The 21,628-nt window shown below is 40.3% G+C and overlaps 2 protein-coding genes across 2 annotated transcripts; both read left to right on the plus strand.

Moving 5' to 3' along the window:
• Positions 1-78: 78 nt before the first annotated feature.
• LOC131262405 (syntaxin-7) lies at positions 79-2,557 on the plus strand. The gene is made up of 5 exons (XM_058264397.1): positions 79-478; positions 724-841; positions 917-986; positions 1,267-1,843; positions 1,917-2,557. The coding sequence occupies exons 2-5, from the start codon at positions 724-726 to the stop codon at positions 2,004-2,006; spliced, it is 855 nt and encodes a 284-aa protein (XP_058120380.1). The 5' UTR covers positions 79-478; the 3' UTR covers positions 2,007-2,557.
• A 16,588-nt stretch (positions 2,558-19,145) lies between these two features.
• LOC131266355 (queuine tRNA-ribosyltransferase accessory subunit 2) lies at positions 19,146-20,984 on the plus strand. The gene is made up of 3 exons (XM_058268839.1): positions 19,146-19,289; positions 19,370-20,325; positions 20,403-20,984. Exons 1-3 carry the CDS (start codon positions 19,173-19,175, stop codon positions 20,614-20,616), a joined length of 1,287 nt encoding a protein of 428 aa, XP_058124822.1. The 5' UTR covers positions 19,146-19,172; the 3' UTR covers positions 20,617-20,984.
• Positions 20,985-21,628: the final 644 nt, after the last annotated feature.

Raw genomic sequence — 21,628 nt, forward strand, 5'->3', positions numbered from 1 at the left:
TCTAAACGGTTATCTCACTGACATTACCTACTGTCATGTTATGATTGGCAAAAAAGTATTCAGTGTTCTCGCCAAAAAGTAGGCGGATGAAATTATTGTATTGTTATTTCGTCGCAATCTGTTTTTGTGTCGTAGAAAATAAACAGCACACTCGAATACGTCCGCATATTGCTTCCCTTTCGAAAGGTATTCCAAGCAAGTGATAAGATCCACAGTGTATCGACAACATAAATAAGTTTTAGCACCATTTCTGGTTGCCCTAGAACGATCGCTTTCCCTTCGAACAGAACCAGCAATGGTGACTCAGTATTGGATGTGTGCATAATTCCAACCATACGAAACCTGTGTGAAAGATTGAACCCCAGAGTCGTGACGAACGCAAACAAAGAAAAACAAACAGCTCGCGCGGGTGACACAAATCGCAAGGGATTTGGTTGTGGAACAGGCTCCAAAAATAGCAGCACATAACAGCAGCAAGGTGAGCGGAAACTTCGCAGGCTTATCGCGTGAATCATTTTGGTGACGCTTCCAGTTTGTTATAATCAAATTATCGCAGCATACGTTTATGCATTGTACGTTGTTCAGTATCGACGCGCTTTCGAAAGTATCGCTACAAAACATTCAGTACCATCCGTAGGGCCTTGGAAGGCGACGATTCGAACAGACCACACTTCCGTTCTTGTTCTCTTACGACGACCCGTTACATCTGCCATTTCCTTCCAGATGAGCTACGCATCGTTCGACAATGGTGCTACGGGTAATTCCAACATTACCAACGAGGCAGACTTTCAGAAAACATCCCAGATCGTCGTGGCCAGCATTCAAAAGATACTACAAAATGGTACGTACCGGGAGACAGGAAAAGTGGGTGGTAATTTCAATGATCAACAATTTCTAATAATTTGTTGGCTTACAGTATCTTCAATGCAGCGTATGGTTAATCAGTTTGGCACTGCACAGGACTCTCCGGAACTAAAACAACAGCTGTAAGTACCGTATTTGAAGAATAATGTTCGTCTTTGCTATCTTATCACCTGATGTAAACAAACGAAGACGACCTGCAAACATTGTATGGGATAATGAATAGGTTTGCTTGTTTGTTCGGGATTTTGATAACAAGATTAATTGTTTTAATTTACACACATTTGTAAGTTGAAAAAAAACAACTAACGAGAGATTCTATGAAAGTATTACGATTGGATGTTTGTACATTAATTAGATTATTTGCGCAATCAATTTATGTCGATTTTTGTTGTGTCGTTTTAGCCATCAGATACGTTCCTACACGCAGCAACTGATTACGGACACGACGACCCAGCTGAACGATCTTGTTAACTGCAAAGAGCGCCATCTAAAAATTAAACGCGACCGGCTGGTGGATGAGTTTACGTCGGCACTGACCGCTTTCCAGGCCGTCCAGCGCAAGACGGTTGATCTGGAGAAGAATGCAATGCGCCAGGCACGGCAGGCCACTGGCGCCGGGGCGGCCATCAGCAAGCCGCCTGGTGGTGGTGGCGGTTCGCATCACTCGAGCATGGGTTCGAACTACAACAATGCGTCCAACAGTGGGTCGATGTTTGAAGACAACTTTATCACCGGCTCGCGAGGTCAAACGCAGGAGCAGCTTCAGGAAGAAATCGATTTGCAAGCGTTAGAAGACCAGGAACGAACGATTCGTGAGCTGGAGGAAAATATCGTTAGTGTTAACGAAATCTACAAGAAGCTCGGCGCGCTGGTGTACGAACAGAGCCATCAGGTGGACTCGATCGAAGCATCGGTCGAGCAGACGAGTGTATTCGTGTCGGAAGGTGTGCAGCAGCTGAAACAGGCCAGTCACTACCAGGTAAACGATAACTAAATAACGAATAACATTCTTGTACTCAATCAAGTGTCACTCTTGTGGTATGTTTCTACAGAATAAGGCACGCAAGAAGAAGCTCATCTTGGCGCTCATAGCGGCAGCAATATTAGCAATCATCATACTCATTATCGCTCTGAAATCCTGAAATGGTATGGACAAACATTGCACTGTTGAACGTGGAACGAATCGGGCGCGCGACGCAACACAATCCAAAGCTTGACACGTGCTTGAGGTTTTTGTGTTACATTATTTATTTTATCTGAAAGCAGAATGAAACAAAGGGATTCAACTCGGTCCTGTGCAACTACCACCATCGGAAAAAGAAGCGCGAATATGCATTCCAATGTTCGTAGCGGATGAGCGAATTCGAAAAGTGAATTTAGGATCACATCCTGCAGCAATCTTTCGCCTTGGTCGTCGAGACGAGAGATACGATACAATGATAATTATTATTCTCTGTTAGTACTGCTTATATTACCATTCACACCATTTGCCGGCAAAGCCTAGACATAGCAAAGTGAGGTTCTTCCTTTCCAAAAGCTACTCTCAACACTTTCTACGCTAAACACTTACACCCGTCCGGCTATTTTATTTCCAGCATTAGTAGGAAATAAGGTACCAGAAGAAAAATATGATCAAATATCTTGTAGCCTCTCCGGTTTGGGTTTGTTAATCAAAGTGTAATGAAAAGGAAAACAGAAAAGTTGGAAGAAATTAACACACACACAAGTTGAAAATTGCGTACAGTTCGACTGTGATATGGATTGTGCGAATGTTTTAATAAGAACCAAATCCGCGCGGATATATCTGGTATATGTAAGTTTGTTGAGTAGAGTTCAGTTTAGTTTTAGTATGGAACGCTGCGCGATCGATTGTAGGAAGCAAGTGGTGAACTTAAAACAATAAATGGTATATGTTCTTTCAAGCTGCACTGGCTAGCTTAGCAAATGATGATGAGTAAATATCAATAAAGATTATAACTACTGGAAATTGTGTTTTTTCGAAGTTACATTAGATTTTACGCAAATATTCAAAATATTTCAGTTGGATGATTTTTTTGTATTCGCGCACCTTCAAGGGTTAATTTGTCTGTCAAAAATGTCAGGGATTACTATAGTGGTGGGGAAACTGAATCCCTACAGGGATACGAATCTTTCGATTCAAATCCTTTCTGAGATCCGGATCTTCGAATCCGAATCCCAATCCATCATATCATGCGTGCCTACCAAATTTACCGATCTTTCATATTATTTGTTACTTTAACAATTGTACAATCAATGGTTGAATTGATCCAAAGGCTAAATCGAGCTTTTGAATGGTCCCCAGGACCATCTGGATCGCTATCGCTATCCGCTCCAAGGGGGAGCTGTTTCATTTCAGTTCCGAGGAAACTACCCACCACTATGCGCACAATTTGAGAGAGAAAAGAGAATTGAAAATGCTCTCGCAACATCGCAAAATCTCTCTTTCGAAGAGAGAGATTGCGCATCGGGACCTTTCGAACTGGGTTTTCCAGGGATTATATGAAAATGACATTTGGAGGTTTTCGAAGAGTTTCGGTCGACCGGGCCATGTTTACAATGTGTCGCCGTATTAATTTCTCCAAAACTGGAAACGATGGATAGGTCTTTACTTCGACAAAGTTGTTGGTCTGCAAAAGACCTTTCGTTTGAGGGGTCTGTCGTAAAAATCGGTCCACAAAATCAAAAGTTATTGGCAATTTGGCTGTTTCGGCCATTTTCCCATACAAAATCATTTTGCAAAAACTAAGTGGCCTGGAAAATCTTACTATCGTTAAAGTTGTGTGTCTTGAGCAGACCTTTCATTTAAGGGGTCACATGTACAAATCGGTTCAGCAGTTATAAAGTTATTAGCAAATTGGCAAGTTTTTGCCTAAATGGCTATTCGAAATATTGAGTACGTTGTTCCGGAGATTTCCGAAGCTTTTCGAAAAATAAACTTTCTCAAAAACTAGACAATATTGAACGATCTATCGTTACACAAAATTGTGTGTCTTGAGCAGACCTTTCATTTAAGGGGTCACATGTACAAATCGGTTCAGCAGTTATAAAGTTATTAGCAAATTGGTTATTTCAGCAGAAAATACCAACCAAAGTTTCTGCACCTACGCCTCAGATTTTCATAAACTAAGAAGTACGGAAGAGTCTTTGTTGCACAGAGTTATCATTTGAGGGGTCTGGCGCTAAAATTGGTCAAGCCACTAAAAAGTTTTTAACAAATTAGCTATTTCAGCCATTCATAAGGCAGCTTGGTTGTTTCAATTTGAAATCTTTAATTTTTGAATGAATTTCACGACAATGACGATTCACCAGCCGGCCATTCAACAAACTTTATCACGTTGGCACAACGCAAAACCATCAGTCACAGCGTAAAATTGTCGCCTGAAAGGCCATTCTAAGGATCGAACCATTGTGTTAGCCAGACGAACGTTAACGTTTCGTAACGTAAATCGTTTTCAAAGCAAAGTGAAGTTTAATTGGTGTAAATATGTCTCAAATGGTGAATGCTTTGCAATGCAATTGTAACAATAGTGAAAGCAGTGTGCCAGACGGGATATTGTGCCAAGATGCACCAACAGTCACATTCTCGGAACCTGTGGTAAGTGTGGAATGTGTAAGTTTTCGTTTTTTTTTTGTATTAAAAACGTTTGGAAAACGTATATAATTAATCTATGTGGTCATATGCGTCTTTTGACCCACGTCGTTATTACATAATAGAAACATTAATCTAATATATAAAAGTCACCGTTGTCTGTGTATATATATCCCTACCCCTCCAGAACACCTCCCCTCTAAAATTAATGAAAAACAATTATAGTTCAACAATTATTGAACGAGTTTTCACAAAAATTAGTACACATACTGCTCACATACTGACCAGGCCATGTCAGCACGACGTGCTCAACTGCGAGCGGGCCAGTGAAGAAGAAGAAGGAGACTGCTCACATAGGGACATACCATGGTTTAAAATTTCATCTTTCTAGGGGAAAGGGAAAGGGGGGCTCCCTACTACTCCCTACCTTAAAAATGGTTAAAATGCAATATGGGTATCAATTTCGCAGTATTTATGGTTTCTAAATCGAATGACCTCACTATTAATGTTCAATCTTAGCCCAAACTCCCTCTACCCTCCTCCTCTTCTTCAGCAAATCAATAGCATAGCTTAATTAAGTAAAACAATATAATGCCACATTACTACGGAAGCAACGAATTTAAAAAAAGCGTACATATCATGGGGTGACGGTTTTACTGGGGTATTTCTCATACTTGCTTCAATTGATTAATTTTAAATGGTTGAACCAAGGTGGAAGCACAATAAGATAGCGAATGCAAAATGTATATCAACATGGTTTCGTCGACTAAAGGTAATACTAAAAAATACCACTATCCCCAAAACGCTAAATTTAAGATTGCAAAACTCAAGATACTGAATGAAAACACTCTTTCGTTTGGAATTTCTTTCTACCCGGATGAAATCAGGTTAATCAGCTAGTATTTGTATAAAAAAACTGCCCTCCTACGAAAAAAGGCTACAATTGAAGCGCGATAGGCACAAATATACTTTAAATAAAAACGACAGGAACCTAAAATTCCAAAAGGAGGATTTTCGAATAGATCAGCTTTTAACAACTAACTTGAAAAGACCTTTCATTTAAGGGGTCAATCGTGAAAATCGGTTGAAAGAATCAATAGTTTTTAACAATTTGCCACGCGGTGCCGCCGGTGGGTTGTATTCTGTTCCAATCACCTTGCATGCGTGTTTAGAGATTGTCCGTTTACGAAGGAAATCATCTAAAATCTTCCATAGGTGTTTTACCAGGTTCATATCTGGACTCTGTGGGAAGCGAATGGAGTTGTTTACGGCTGTGTGCTTAGGCTCGTTGTCTTGTTGGAATAGGAATCTTACTTGAAATCCTAACTTCTCGGCGCTTTTTATACAACTGTCTTTCAAAATTTGAACGTAGGTTTTGTGATCCTTTATCCCATCAATTAAGTGCAGCTGCCCCACTCCTGCTGCTCTAATGCAACTCCAAACCATGTCGGAACTTTCACCATATTTCACCGTTGAAATAAGATTCTTTGTTTGCATCTCAGTATTGCATTTTTTATGTGGTTAAAGCTCGTGGCTCCACCTTTTCGTTGCTTATTGTCGAATGTTTTTGTAACGAAGAATCGATCAATTGCCGATTGAGCTTTAAAACTAGGTCTGGCCACAAGTTTTGCTATCTCTCAGACTCATGCAATCAAACGATTCGTTTTTCTCGTCAAAGGTTGTCTCTAACGCCTTTCGATCTATGTTGTGAACTAACTGGACATTCCGAATTAACACATTAAGCGCTCCGTTCATTTTCACTACTTTCCGTTAAGTCATTAATTCGTCATAGATCATCGACGGTAGGTAGTGAGCAGTGCTTGCATGTTCAAACATTCCTTGTTTGGGACCTGGTTTCCCTACAAAAACGGCTCTGTCGGTTCAACGAGACTAAGAGAACGCTTAACGCGCTTTTGCCAGACCGTGGTATACTAGATTTCATTTAAATTGAAGGTAAAATCCCAAATGAGGCCCCCTAGTCGCCGCACCGTCATCATTTTTTCGATGTTAGCGCGTGGAATTAATGTAGTAGGTGGCACATCAATTCAGTTTGAATATTTGAACTGTTGAATTTCCGTTAGAAGCTGTAATGATTTGAACTAATCGGTTGAACTGGGCAAGATGGACAGCATAAACCAATGATTTGGAGTGAAATAATGAGTATGAAACGGCGGCGCGCCCGCAGCGAGCGCAGTGAGCGGACTGCGCTAGGTCTACCGAAAAAGGGAGTTTGTTATAAATTTGTGAAATAAGGGGGGCCCGTGGGTTGATGGCGTAGCCAAATTTTCATACACTCCAATCCTGTTGCACATACTTCATTGTATTTGTGAACTCCAGGAAGCGTCGGTTTATCAATGAATTCATTCATAAGCATTGTTAATGCTGTCCAAACCAGAAGTAATCTCCAACGAGCAGATTCTTTGAAGATAATTAATTATCATCACCAGTGATCGATCGAGCAATTTTTCGTTAATTCGAAGAGCGAATATACAGTGGATCTCGGAAAATCACGGAGGTAAGCATAAATTACATTAATATCAGCTTCAATGAAGTCCGTTACGGTGTATTGCAAAAAGCAGCAGTTACGAGGATTGGACACTTCTCAAATAGGGCTCCGCAATGGGGAACCTATATCGTACAGTGTATAATAGGTATTGTTTTGGCTTTCCTCCCATGGAGGAAAGTAATTTACTTTATAACAGCAATTTAAGATGAATAATAGAAAGATCCCGCTAGGCAGCTCGAAATATCATCCTAAAAACGTCCTACGCGCGTGTAACGAGCTGGTTGTCCGTTGTGGTGGTCTGGATCGTGTGCGTCGGTAGTCTTCAACGCGAAAACCTTTTACTCTCTACTCAATTCCTTCGGGTTTAGTATCAACGTGTTCGGCCCGGGCCGTGACTATGCCGACGCCGGAGAAAACAACGTGTGATGCTAAGACCTGGACTTGAAGATAACCGAGAATTCGGTCCGCGATGTGACTATGCCGACGCCGGAGGAGACGCTCTAGAATATTCCTGAGTCCTTCGGACTGGAATAGGAAGGTTGTTTCGGTACGATCGGTCCATGCCGTGACTACGCCGACAACGGAGAAATCGCAACCGGGTTGGGAATTGAACTTGCGGATCTTCCGATTGTTTGGTCCGTGCCGTGACTATGCCGACGCCGGAGGAGACGCTCTCAAAATTTCCTTTGGGTAAGGAGGGGATTGGAACCGCTAAATTTTCGGATTACTACAAGTGTCATGCTCACAAGTGTCGAGGTTGAGATGATGATTTATTCAATAATTTCGTCGGCTTATATACCTATAATATATAGTTTTCGCGGGTTGAACTTGACATAGAACTGTGCCATGATGCGTGGTTTACTTTCTAACTTCTAAGGAATTGTTCATGTTTTACTTTCTAACTTTCTTTAGTTGTTTAAGTTTGATTCTTTCCTCATTCTCTGGCCTTTTTCAACATTGCTAGCGTTGCAAGTTCCTTCATTCATTTCTCAATTTTCAAGTTCGCGCCTGTCTGTTTTGGTTACGAACGAACATATGGTCCGTCCGCTACAGCGCTAACAAACGTCCTACTTTTTTGCTATTCATAGATAGAGGTCGATCATTTGAAATTAGTGTAGGGATAGTTGAGTTGTTGTATTTGATTATTTTCATAAACTTCACAATTCTACAGCTATTTTTGTCAGTGTTCATTTTCTTCCAGTATGTTGTTCATGCTAGATTCCTTGATTTTGAATGCTATTTTTTACTTTGTTAGCGAAGTTATTGGCCTGGCTTTCGGAGCTAAGTTTCTTCCATTTTTTTGTTATCATGTTTCTGAGTTTAATTTTATCTTTTATGTCTTTGAGAAGAATTAGGTTATAATAATCAGCGTGCATTAATGGGACGAACTTATTATGAGCTTCATTGAAAGATTTAAAGAGAAATTCTATCATAGTATGAGTAGGGAAACGGTACTAATGTTACTCAAGTTGAGATTAGTTGAATCGATTTTGCTATCTATGAACATTCAAAGCTCTGCCCGAGAATAATCCGGGATACCGAAACGGGAAGATTGTCGGAATCAAAATTCGTAAAAGCATTAACTGAGACAAATCGTGGAAGTTGTTTGTAAGTACTAAACCGAGAAATGAATAAGTTAAATTCGTATACTAAAGAGTTTTTCTTTGGTAATTAAGCTTCTCCGTATGTTTTTTCAGTTTTAACATTTTAGGGCCGATTTGCAACTAAAGTGTGAAAAACCTTTTTAAGTTTTATGGTGATGTCAGGTTCCTCATTCTGTATCGGATCAAATACCATATTTGGTCAATTTATAAAGGTTTTATCACAGCTGTCTATGTCTTCAGAATATAATGTAATATGTCTTCAGAAATTCCCAATGTACAGCAGGAGCGAGTGCCCACTTCGGCCGCACAAGGGGCTTCGCCTACTAAAAAGCAGCAGCTTCACTGCCTCACTAAAGAAAAACAGCAGGAGAAACAAATAAAAATGATGGAGAAACAACTTTCTGAAAAGGAGAAACAAATGGAAATACTGCAGCAGAAACTTTTGGAAGAGCAAAAGGCTACCTGCGCGTGGTGCCTGCCGGTGGTACACGTGGGGTCTGATGGTGTCATATGGCATGTGTGCAGAGGCGGATTAAGTGTTCTAGTTGAAGGCCCCAAAAGCATACATTGCATTCAACATTCAACATTATATTTCAACTACATTACAAACTAACATTTTCCTCAATATTTAATGTCCCATGTAATATCCCATGTTTTAAATGCTAAAAGCCTTGTTTTCAAAACCATATTTCACGCCAAACCATCTTTGCGAACTATCCAAGAGAATCATTTTTCACAAATAGTATTTTCTATTAACAAAATTGACGAATAATTTAATGTGTTACATTTTAATCTAATTAGTTATTGAGTCTTTTGAATACCGAATATTTTTATCAAAAAATTCGTAAAATAACAGCTTAGTGCAATGCAAAGTATTATAACTATGTTTGGGGCAGGGCATTACTTTTGCTAGCCCATGTGCATTATCTTCAAACTATTCTGAGGATTATCCTCTTTTGCAAAATGATCTTTACACTGTTCGCTTTTATACATGTTAGTTCATCACTATTTTTATGTTAACTTTAAAAAACTCAAAAATGCGACGTTTGATCACGTTTTCGTAATCAAAGCCCAATTCATTCGCAAATTCATCACACATTTGATAAGACATGCAACTTTTTTTAAAAAATAATAAAATTATTTCAACATTAAAATTAAAAAAAAAATAAAGTGGGTAAATGATGGGGCCCTCGATAACTTGGGGCCCTAAGCAGCTGCTTAGTTTGCTTACCCTATGATCCGCCTCTGCATGTGTGCCTCACGTAATTATATATTTAACGTGTTCTTCAAAGTTAAAATTCAATATTATTTCTCTCGATTTGAGGTGTCGCACATTTATCTAAATCGTGCAGTGCTGTACGAAATTGTAAGGCTGCCACATATACTTCTTCTTCTTCTTCTGTTTTGCGATTTCGGGGTATATCCTCTTACGTTGATTCGAACACTATGTTCACTTTCACGTATTCAGAGGCGTACTGACTCTGTCCGAACTCCTATATAGGGGTTCGTCCTTTGGGAGATATATAGTAGCAGTTAGTTTGTCTGTTTTGATGGTAGTAGAGTGACAGTAGAAGTTAGTTTGTCGGTTTTGGGTTAGAAATAAGGGTAAAATCCCAAATGAAGCCCCCCGAGCCTAATTCGCTGTCGTGGCTACACCATTTGTGAGCGGATGTACCTTAAAGGTATGCAATCGGTGAAATAAATGCCGTTGTGTGAACCGTTCGAATTGAATTCTCGTTAAATTAAAGATGATGATTATACTGGAAAGGATGTACTACATAAACTCCCTCATGCATAACTTGCATGATTGTATGAAAATTCGGCTACGCCATCAACCTAGGGGTGCGGTATGAGGGGGGCCCACGGGCCCCCCTTATTTCACAAATTTATAACAAACTCCCTTTTTCGGTAGACCTAGCGCAGTCCGCTCGCTGCGCTCGCTGCGGGCGCGCCGCCGTTTCAAATTCATTTTTTCGGCCAAACTCATTGGTTCATGCTGCTCATCCTGTGTAGTATAATTTACAAGGTACCTTAGTATATAACATTATATTAACCAGCATTAAATATCTACTGTATGATTATATTATTGTTATATTTTGCAATTAAAGCATGCTGTGATTAATGACATTTTATAAATTTAAGTCAAAAGTTTTAAAATTTTCTTTCTATCATCAGGGGACAGATTCTATATAATATTTAAATTGTTTTAAAACTGACTCGTATTTCTTAGCCCTTTGTAATGTTAGAGATTTTACATTATCACAAATGACATAGAATGTATTAATTATAAATTCTTAATTGATAGAAAATTTGTGTTCGTCTCGCTTACGCACACGATTTTCTTCTGAACTGAACTATAAGATGACTCGTTAGCTGTTGTTTCTACATTTGCAAAATCTGCGGGAAAACTCTTGATGAATGTTACTAACGATTGCAACAACACTGATCCTTGCAATAGTTCACATTGAACTGTTTGAGGCGTCTTGCTTGTAGCATTTATTTTCTGAAGCAGCGTGTTCCAAATTACGGCTATTAAAACAACCTCATATTTACTCATTTGATGGAGAAGCGTGTTTGTTTCATATATTGTTATTGCTTTTTCATCTTTACCGTTAAAAATTTTTTGCAATGCATTTTTGATTTCTCCAAATCCGGGTTTTAAAGCTAAGACCGCGTCGACTCTAGTTGACCACCGAGTCATTGAATGATTGTTTTCCTTTTTCATTTTTTTTGTTACAATTTTCCAACGATGGGTTGAAGAGGTAAAAATGCGTTTTAGCTGAAAAAATTGCACTGCTGCCTTATAATTTGTAGCTGTAAAATTAAAAATTGAATTTTATGAGTGATTTGCACATGGTATATTCCACTCATAAGTACCTGCACTGTTCCGCTTAATGCTTGCGCGAAGGCTCAAGTATTTAGCAGACATATTGCAACGTCAAATGACTGTGCTCTACAGTTTGCAAAATCCATAATTATTGTGTTTTTACTTCTTGTTTTCAGTTTTTTATAAGATCTTAGTACTTCTCCCCAATAATTGTGTTTCTTTCCCCTTTCATTTATTAACTTTGTGTCTTTAGTTTGGGTTACCGTATTTCATCGAATATAGTGCGCATTTGTTCTCAAATTAAAGATCGATCCAATACTATCTGCGCACTATATTCGGAAGTTACCCATTAGCAAGTAACCAAGATGAACTTCCCAATACTTTTGTTTTAGTTTAGGTGCGCACTATACTCGTCTGCGCACCATACTCGATAAAATACGGTATACTAAACCTTTTGTACAAGTTACAAATAGATGTGATGTGTTCTTTTGATCCATGGGTAATAATTAACACCTTTGGTAGTTTCCGAAAATAACAACCAAGTGCTTTCTTCTGATGCTCCGTTGGTTTTTTAGTCAAAAATGTTCTGTATTGAACTTTCTGCAGTAAACGTCATCCTCATCTTTATAAAGAGGTTTTAGAACTCTTGATATTGCCATAATCTGCAAGTTTTTTTTTATTACGTGGTCAATAAAAACATCGGAAAAGATTAGTTTTCATGTTGCAACAGTTTCAACATCAAAATTTGAAGTTGAAACAATTATTTCAGTTTCTAGTTAGCTTTAATACATCCCCGCGATACGAAGTTGCATCGCACGAAGGCTTAAGATAGGCTTAAGATTTGCTTAAAGGAAGTTAGAATCTTAAGCCCCCCGCGATACGAAGTTGCATCGCACGAAGGCTTAAGATAGGCTTAAGATTTGCTTAAAGGAAGTTAGAATCTTAAGCCTATTTTGAGTGACCGTGCGAGTGAATATGAGTTACCTTGATGAACTTCCCCATCCCCGATCTTGAAATGTCATCAATCCCTTCGGAAACGAACACAACACCAGTCGTAAATTCACAACAGAATTATTTATTTCTCACATCAACTTGCATTCTATAAGCTTTACAATTCTTTTCACTTTATTTATCTGAAAATAGAAAAATACACGAGATTTATTATTCTGTTTGACGATTTTTCACGTTCACGTACTTACCCGATGCGGTACGGCTTGAACTTGGTTGTAGGTTTTTGTAGTACTTTGCACGGCTGATATGGCCTTTACTTACCGTTTTAACATTCTTCCCACTAAATACACATGTTACAATCACCTCTAATCTAGATTTTCTTCGTTGAAACTGGTTTAATTTCCTTAATTTTGCAAAGGCTGCCTGCACTTCCACTTACAACAAATGAAAACAACAAACTGCAGAGCCAGCTGAGATTTCAAATTATATGGCGAGGACTCTATGTTGTTGCACGATGAGCAAGTTTGTGGACATGCGGGGTAATATACATAGTGGAAACATGGAGAAACGGGTGGAATCTGAGTGAACTGAGTGATTTTGTTCAGCCGGGATGGTAGTTGTTTCTGGCTCCAGGATCTCCGGTGCTCCTAGAGACGGTTGAGGAGTCTGCATTTTCATTGTCAACCAAGTTCGAAGCATTTAAAATCTTATAAATTTACCCAAATCATTTTCTTGAAAATGAATAAATTCTTCTTCTTTTTTAATTTTCAAAGGTTTACTGCTCCGCTTTCAAACCGCTTCATTTAAGTCGCTTGTTTTGCGTGATTTTATAGTTGTTAATTAACTTGTATGTCGCTAGTACTAACCAAACTGAACATAGTAACATGGTAATTTCAAGCAGGAATTGCAAGAACTCTTCACTTCTATCGGTCGTTTGAACACACGATCTTGGTTAACTCTCAATTATGTAGTATTTTTAAAGGGGTTCTCTGACCGGCGAGGCCCCTAGCGGCCGCCAACTCCACCCATAGGATAATCTGCCACTGCGAAAGATTTATTGTAGAAATTTGCGCACGATGCGCTCCCAGGTGGCACTTCCATCGACGTAGGAGCTAAGAGGCGAGATGTCGCTTGTAGAATACTAACTTTATTTTTCGTTCGATACGCTTTTTTACAAATTATAAACCTGTAACTTATAGGTAAAGGTTATTTACTTGTTTATCGGTTTTTGCCCGGGTAACCGCTTCGCTTCGTCGGCGGCTTTTTTCGATCCCTACTGACCGACCTACTGGCGCTGCGTCTCGTCTACGGTTTCGCTTCCCTCGACGACAATTATCATATTCAAAATTGTCCATGACTTAACGCTTGGTTGACGGGCGCTTTCCGCTAAAAACAACGTTAAGCCAAGCTACCCCGAGAGTGCACGGGCCCCGTCACCAAAGTGTTAAGGCCTATAACTTGGCTTACGTTGTTTTTAATATTATAATATCGTTTGTGTCATTCAGGTTAATGGACAATCCACGATATTTCAACATCGGCCGCATCTGTCCCACATGCGGTACGTGGAGCTGGCGGCTCGTCTTTATCCGAAAACATGTTTTAAGAGCTATCTGAAGATGTCGCCATCTGTGTTCGGCTTGATGTGCAATCTTTGCGCGCCTTATATTCCACGAAAAACATCAGGTGGAATACAACTGTCCACACAGGAACAATTAGCAGCTACTTTGCGTTATCTAATAACCGGGCGAACGGTACCGGACTTGGTGACGTCCACATTCATTGAAGGACGCATGCTGCACCAAGTTATCGCCAGCTGCTGCAAAGCAATCCAAACGGCCTTAATGGACAAATTTCTGCGCGTAAGTGCTCATTTCGAGTCTGTTGTATTGCATGCCAAATTTATTAAGGAACACATTTTTCAGTTCCCACAAACCCAACATGAATGGGACACAATTGCAGCGAAGTTTGAAGAAAAGTGGGACTTTCCATGCTGCGTGGGAACCATCGATGGAATACACGTACCAGTGGCTGCCCGGAAAGGAGAAGAGAAGATGCTGGAGAATTATAAACATTTTCGTAGTATTGTTTGGCTAGCATTAGTGAATGCAGACTGTGAAGTTATGTTTTCAAATGTGGGTGCTCCAGGTCGGATGGCGGACGGTCGGGTCTATCGATCCAGTAGTTTGGAAACTGCTGTGAAATGAATACCACCTGTTAACTTGCCATGACCAGAGGCAATTTCTAAGTATGTTCTTGTTGGAGACAAAGCATTCCAAGGATCAGAACAAATGCTGGTCCCATTTAAAGTTGAGGACACACCAGAACGGCGTATGTTTAACAAGAGGCTTTCTCGGACGCGGCAAGTGGTGGAGCGTACGTTCGGCCAAATCACCAACCGATTCCGAATTATAAAAATGAGCGACAAAAATTTAACAGCAGAAAAAAAAATTCCCATTGTAACAACTTGTGTTGTTTTACATAACTTTTAAATTGCGGCCGGTAAATGCAATTTCCGCGCAGACTGATTAACAGAATTTATCCATAATATTTCAACTCTAGAAGACGTTAAATTTCCCGATGATGAGCACCCCATTATCACCGAAGATGAGCGCCTACAACGAGGCGAAAGAGTTAGAGAATTATTCGTTAAACATTTTCAATCCAACGTAGTTTCTTTTCAATAAGTTCAGTATAAAGTAACAGTCACTTCAAGCTTCAATATTCCATTGCCATTTTATGATTTTCAATCTGCGGTATCTGGTGTCTTGACTTCCATCACTTGTCGAAGGCTTGTTGATGAACATTCGCTGGTCTGGTGTCTTTCTTCCTTTAATCAGGTGCCTCCTTTCTTCCTTTAATCAGGTGGAGTGTCTTTTCTTGCAAGAAACATATTTAGATATTCAGTCCTGGCACGTTCAGTAGTACTCATGGCTACAGTGGTGACTGTCTGTTAGATGACCTGTTGAAGTATCCTTTGAGAATTTGGCTTCTTTATGTCTGCATAATTTAATGCCCCAAACAACACTATGAAATGTTTATAGTTGAGCCCATCTTCGAAGCGTCCCACGGCTGAAACACGGTTGTTACTCCATCCTCGTGCAATCCTATACTATATTTTACAATTGCATTAACTCAGTATCTATTTCAGCCTAGCCAGGAGACACTACATAAGATGACTTCGTAGGGACGTCTGCAGTACCAGCCAGCCAGTCAGCCAGACAAAGGGCCAGATGATTAATAGAAAACCGAAACTACGGGCCGGATACCTTAAACAATGACTTACACAAATGGTAAGATAAAATATTCGAATTTTTATCATTAAACATTTTTTAAACATTTTAATTCTTATTTTCGTTGTATTTTGATGGTTTTTTCAACATATAACAGGAACACCTCGTTGAACAATATTAATCTTCATTTTCGGGAAGAAAACAAACCTGACATCGTGGACAAATCTCATAAAAAATGGGTTGAAGTTTTTGTATGAAACACCAAAATTTTATTACGGGCCGGATAAAATCGGTTGGCGGGCCGGATTTGGCCCACGGACCGAACTTTGCCAACCACTGTTATAGGGCATAGTTAGTCAGGGATGCGACACAAGATAAAGTGTAGAAGTGATTATGGCTACTTAAGCAGGGATAGTGTACCATGTATTTCGTTAGGGTTAGGTTAGTTAGGACTCGTCTCAAACAAATTACTGATAGGGCAGAGTTACTCAGAGTACCATGTATTTCGTTAGGGTTAGGTTAGTTAGGACTCGTTTCAATCAAATTACCGATAGGGCAGTACCATGCATTTCGTTAGGGATAGGTTAGTTAGGAGATTCGATCATTTTCAAGCTGTTTTTGTTTTTTAAGAGTTTCACATACTATGTGATACTATTTGGGTATACCACCATTTTTTCCTTGGTAAGGTGGATAAAACATACGGAGATAGGCATAGTAAAAATGTACCACCACCTTCTTTTCATGGTTAGGGACAGGCGACTCAACATTATGATTAGGGTATATTTCGCCAGAGATGTCAGGATCTATTAAGACCACTATCTTTGAACAGAATCAACAGTAGCTTGTGCGTGGCTAATATCTTAGTTAGGACAGGTAACAGCGAGGTTGGTGGTTTAAGAAACAGCTTTTTGCCGAGTTTTTTAGGGAGTAGTGAAAGATGCTCATATGACACCTTCGAGTCTGTTCTTAGGAACCGCCCGCCTTTTTGGGCGCCCACGGAGTGCGTAAAATGCATTTTTCTTGGCTTTAACAAAAAAAATCAAACTAGCTGTCGTAGAATACTCGCTACAATCGTGTTTGCTAACTAGTTCGGGTACCGGGGGAAAAAAACAAACTATCCTAACACCATGTTCATGATTGAATTGTACCCAAAATAGATGGATCCTCTTGCCCCTAAAAGTTTACCAGTTACTGCCGCATGCTACTCATAGTCGTACTGTGTTTTTCAACTGCCATCGCTGCCATGCCGGTAAGTATGATACAGAAGTCATTAAGGATCAGCTCACTGTTCTAATTGCACTGTTCTTCAATACATTTTTTTTACTTACATGGTCGCCTAGATGGTCTTTCATATCATCTATTTGATGAATCTATGGGCCCGAAAATGCCCGCCGGAGGCTGCCGCATGTCATCGTTCTTTAGATGTTAACTGCCATTGCTGCCAGGCCTGTAAGTATGGAAAAAATGCACATCAGCCTAATGTTCCGATTGTTCATCCTTTTCATTTATGGGGTTACATGTACAAATCGGTGGAAAGAATCAAAAATTATTTACAAATTTGTTATTTCAGCAGAAAATACCTTGAAGTTATCTGTATCTAATTCCCATTCAAATGTTTATTTCATAAAATAAGAATCGAGGTAGAATATTTGTTGAATCAAGTTGTTTGCCTTGAAAAGACCTTGCATTTGAGGTGTCTGTTGTTGAAATTGACCAAGGCACTAAAAAGTTATTCGCAGTTTGGCTATTTCAGTCATTATTTCAAGCAGCGACCAAGTTTTTGAAGCTTGTTGGCGCGCTGCAGCTTTATGCTAGTGGTGGGTAAACCAAATCCCCAAATCCGAATCCCAATCCAAGAAACTGTCGGTCAAAGCAGCGGATAGTGTTCCTTTGGAACTGTGGTCTTTGTGTACCAAATTTTGAAACGCCTGGTACCAGCGTATTTGGGGAAAGGATAGTAGTTAGGACTCACACTCCTAATGCCGGTGAGCCAAGACTTCCCGGCTATCTGTCTGGAAACGCCCGAAATTCGTTGTTTTGCAAAGGAGTACAATGGTACAACAGGATGTCGAGAGAGATTAATCAAGCGTGAAATCTTAGGGAGTTCAAACGCCTATGCGCCGAATACGTGAAGCGGGTAGTCTGATACTGTGCTTGCAATGTATTTAGTAAATGTTGTAGTTTTTGAGCCCGTAGTATTGCATTTGTCAACATGGTCTTTGACTATGACGATGATGAGTAAAAAAATGAACAGGGACTTTTTATTTTATTATTTAATTTAACTGAATAGAATGAATGAGTCTATAATTTTGAGACACGCGCGCATTGGTGGTCATGGCTGTACGAAAAAAACTAATAGTATCTACACATCTCGCTGTAGTTGGGTCCCTTTCTGTCCTTGATAGTGGCACCACATTATCAACCAATGGTAATTGGCGGGGGGAACTACAAACAGAGCAGAAATATCCTCTTATAAGAGTGTATACACTCCGGAAAGTGGTGCCTCGTTAACCTTGGGGGACTCGGCGATTTACCTTTCGTCCATGGGAAGGAACACAAATATACTTTCGTGCCTCTCAATCCTATGTAGGGGTAAGCGGTGGGACTCATCATCATCTTCATGTCAACTTTTGTATTTTGGGGATAAAACAATGAACTTTATTATTCTAACACGTTAAAATACAGGATACTAAGTTACAGATTAAAATTGGCGGACCGTCACGACGACGCGTCGGCTCCGCACGAGATGCCGATCAGAAGAGATCTTCTTTTCATCTCTTCACACCGCAGGACACTTCTCCACTGACAGCCTCCTGTCAGTGGGAGTGTCAGTCGATCCATCGCTCTCTGCTAGCCGCTGGATCGACGCGGTGCGGCTGCTAACATAAACAAATCAATGTCGGTCTGGAAATTGTTTATTCTAATCTGAATCCCCAGAATCCGATTCAGAATCCGGTAAAAAGGGTCTGGTCCTGATGAAATTTGTTTGGTTGGGTAGAACAACTCGGATAATGGACATTCTACTGTATTTATTTGTAAAAAATAGGTTCCAGGAATTTTTTTACAGCAAAACTTGCAAATCGCGCAAAAAACTCAATCTATGTCCAATGGACATTCTACCCAGCGTTCGATTTGAGTAAATTTAAATCAATTACATTGTCTCTAGATCGACTAGTTATGTAACTAATTCGACTCAAATCATTGTGAGTCGATTCAAACAGTTTAGGATCAAGTCAGAATCGAATCAAATCGAGTCCCAAACAAATCAAAACAGATTCGAATCCAAACAAATCAAATCTGATTCGAGTCCCAAACAAATCAAAACAGATTCGAATCCAAACAAATCAAATCTGATTCGAGTCCCAAACAAATCAAAACAGATTCGAATCCCAAACAAATCAAATCTGATTCGAGTCCCAATCGAATCAAATCTTTAGAATCCGTCAAATGGGATTCGAATCTTTAGAATCCGTCTAGGGATCGAATCTTCGAATCTTCCGAGTCTCGATTCTGCCAACACTAGATTACTAGATAACAACAAACATACCGCCGGAAAAAGTTTCGCGGCACGCAGTTTACGATGAAGTTTACGCTAAACACCGTAACGAAATGTTCTGGTCGATTAGGCCTATTAAGCGGCCTAGAGAGACTGCCTAATCTAACACTTGAAACGCCAGCAATAATATGCCACACAAAGGTAAGCAGAACGAATAGTACTGTAAAGCGCCGTCCTCTCGGAACCTATCGTATGCTGAACCACGTTTGTCTTGATAACAGGGCGGCAGCATTCCACACCTCAGCAAAGAAGCCACCCAGTATCTGGCCAATGATCCTTCGGCCTTCCTGCAGGTCAGTATTTCCAACACCGTGCACATGCAAGGTGCGCTCCGTACGACGTTTGCGGAATTTATCGCTCGCAAAGAATCTGCCACACTGCTTGTGTTTCGCGATCCTAGCGAAAGCCTTATTCCCGGGGTGCCGGAGAAGGAATCCGTACCCATCTTTACCCGTTGCGGACGGCGGAACATCGCCGTAGAGGATTACATGGCGCTGGTGGAAGCGTTCCGACCGGACGCGTACGTTCCACTGTACGATGCCGACACGGAACCGGGCAGCTCCAAGAAACGTGAGCAAAAATCCATCGATCGTACGGAAAAGTTTGTCGAGCAGTGCCTGCAGTGGCACCGGAAGTCGGACGTACTGCGTTCCTCCAGCATCATCGGGCCGGTAGTGGGCGGATACAATCCGAAGCTTCGTGAAAAGTCCGTAGAGTTTCTGCGTGCAGCTGAGATCGAGTTTGGTGGTTACTTGATCGATGGGTTGCATCTGCATGGGCCCACGGTACAACACCTGAACGGACCGGCTGCGGTGTCCATAGTAACCGAAGTTTGTAAGCAACTGCCGGAGGAAAAGGTGCGCTTTTGTTTTGGTGCATTTGATCCTCGCCTCGTGGTGGAGATGATTATCGCTGGGGTGGACGTGTTCGATACGAGCTACGTCTTCGTAAAGGCTGCCCAGGAACATCGCGCGTTGATTTTTTCTTTCGACGTTAAAGCACCAGCAACCACGGGAACGCAACAAACCGAACTGGACACAACCGATGCGCGGTGGGAGGAAGATTTCGAACCACTGTTGCCGGGATGTACCTGCCACACTTGTCGGAAATCAACCAAGGCGTACCTGCACCACCTGTACAACACGCGCGAAATGCTGGGTCCTATTTTGCTCATGATGTAAGTAGAAAGGGGTTTCGTACACCAATAGGCCTACCACTATATATTCACCATGAATCCAATTTATATAATTTTAGCCACAACATGCATCACTACACAGAATTTTTCAAAACCATTCGCCACCACGTGGCAAACGACACGCTTCCGCAGCTGTTGGAACATCTAATCCCTCAACAGTCGTTACCACCGTATGTGCCGGATAAAAAGGACAAAAAACAGGCACCCCTGACGGAACAGTTGGAAAAGCCCATCGAGGAGGAAGATAAAAACAGCAAAAAACAAAGAGCATAGAGTAATTAGCCTGCTGCGATGATCAACGCATGTTGGACAAAAGCTTAAAATATTTGAAAGTAAAAATTGTCCCGTTTTGAGACATTTTCTGATTTTTACCCTTTTACGTTACATTAATCATGTATCGTGCATCTTTTCAACCGGATTTGAAGGACATGTTCAAGTAGTTTTTCCCGGAAAATGTCAACAATGTACTTTTAAACAATAAAATCACACAACTTAGGGAATATCTAAATCTAACATATATTGAATCCTTTAATCATTTCTTTTTTTGTGTTTTACATTTCCAACTTCAATACCCGTCTCTCTAGCTCCCGAAAAGGCGACGGGAAAGTAGTAAATAATTTTTATCTCCATTTTTTAACTGCCTACTTCCTACCTCTTCCGGAGCGTCGTCCACTTCCGCATAATTTATTATACATATGGGTTTGTTTTTGCTGTTTATTCCACTGGTTCGTGGTGGTATATTGTTCATTATCGTATCACGTCTTCTTTCTATCTTATTCTCCGTTTCGATTTTATTCTCCTTTGGTTGCACCTGCGTGTGCAACCACTAATTGGAATACTAGTAGGTTCGACTCTGATTTTAATACGTACTTTCTTGAAACAGCTTTACTACAATATAGCGCGGATGCTGTAGAATGAATAATGTTTTTCTCTGTTCTCTCTAACGTTAAACGACTAGCCTCATATTGCGTCGTTTTTCTATGTTTGTTGCACATTTTTGCTGTCCCTTTTTTTTGTAGTCGCAGGATCTCGTCAAACTCGCATAATCATATCCATCATCACGAAAGAAGGCAGCGATTCCTCCACCCTTCCTCTTACATAAACATACATACACTCATGCATACATACAATTACACTGGAGTGGAAATAAATAGTCCCAAAGCGGAAACTTGATACACTGATGGATGAAAAACAGGTAGTTCTCTTGTTTCTATTGTATGTATTACGGTTGTGAGAATTGCTATTGGACATAGTTGTTTAGTAAAAAATGCTGTTGCTATTATTA

This window comes from Anopheles coustani, chromosome 2 (genome assembly GCF_943734705.1).
Source record: "Anopheles coustani chromosome 2, idAnoCousDA_361_x.2, whole genome shotgun sequence".
NCBI classification, from domain to species: Eukaryota; Metazoa; Arthropoda; class Insecta; order Diptera; family Culicidae; genus Anopheles; species Anopheles coustani.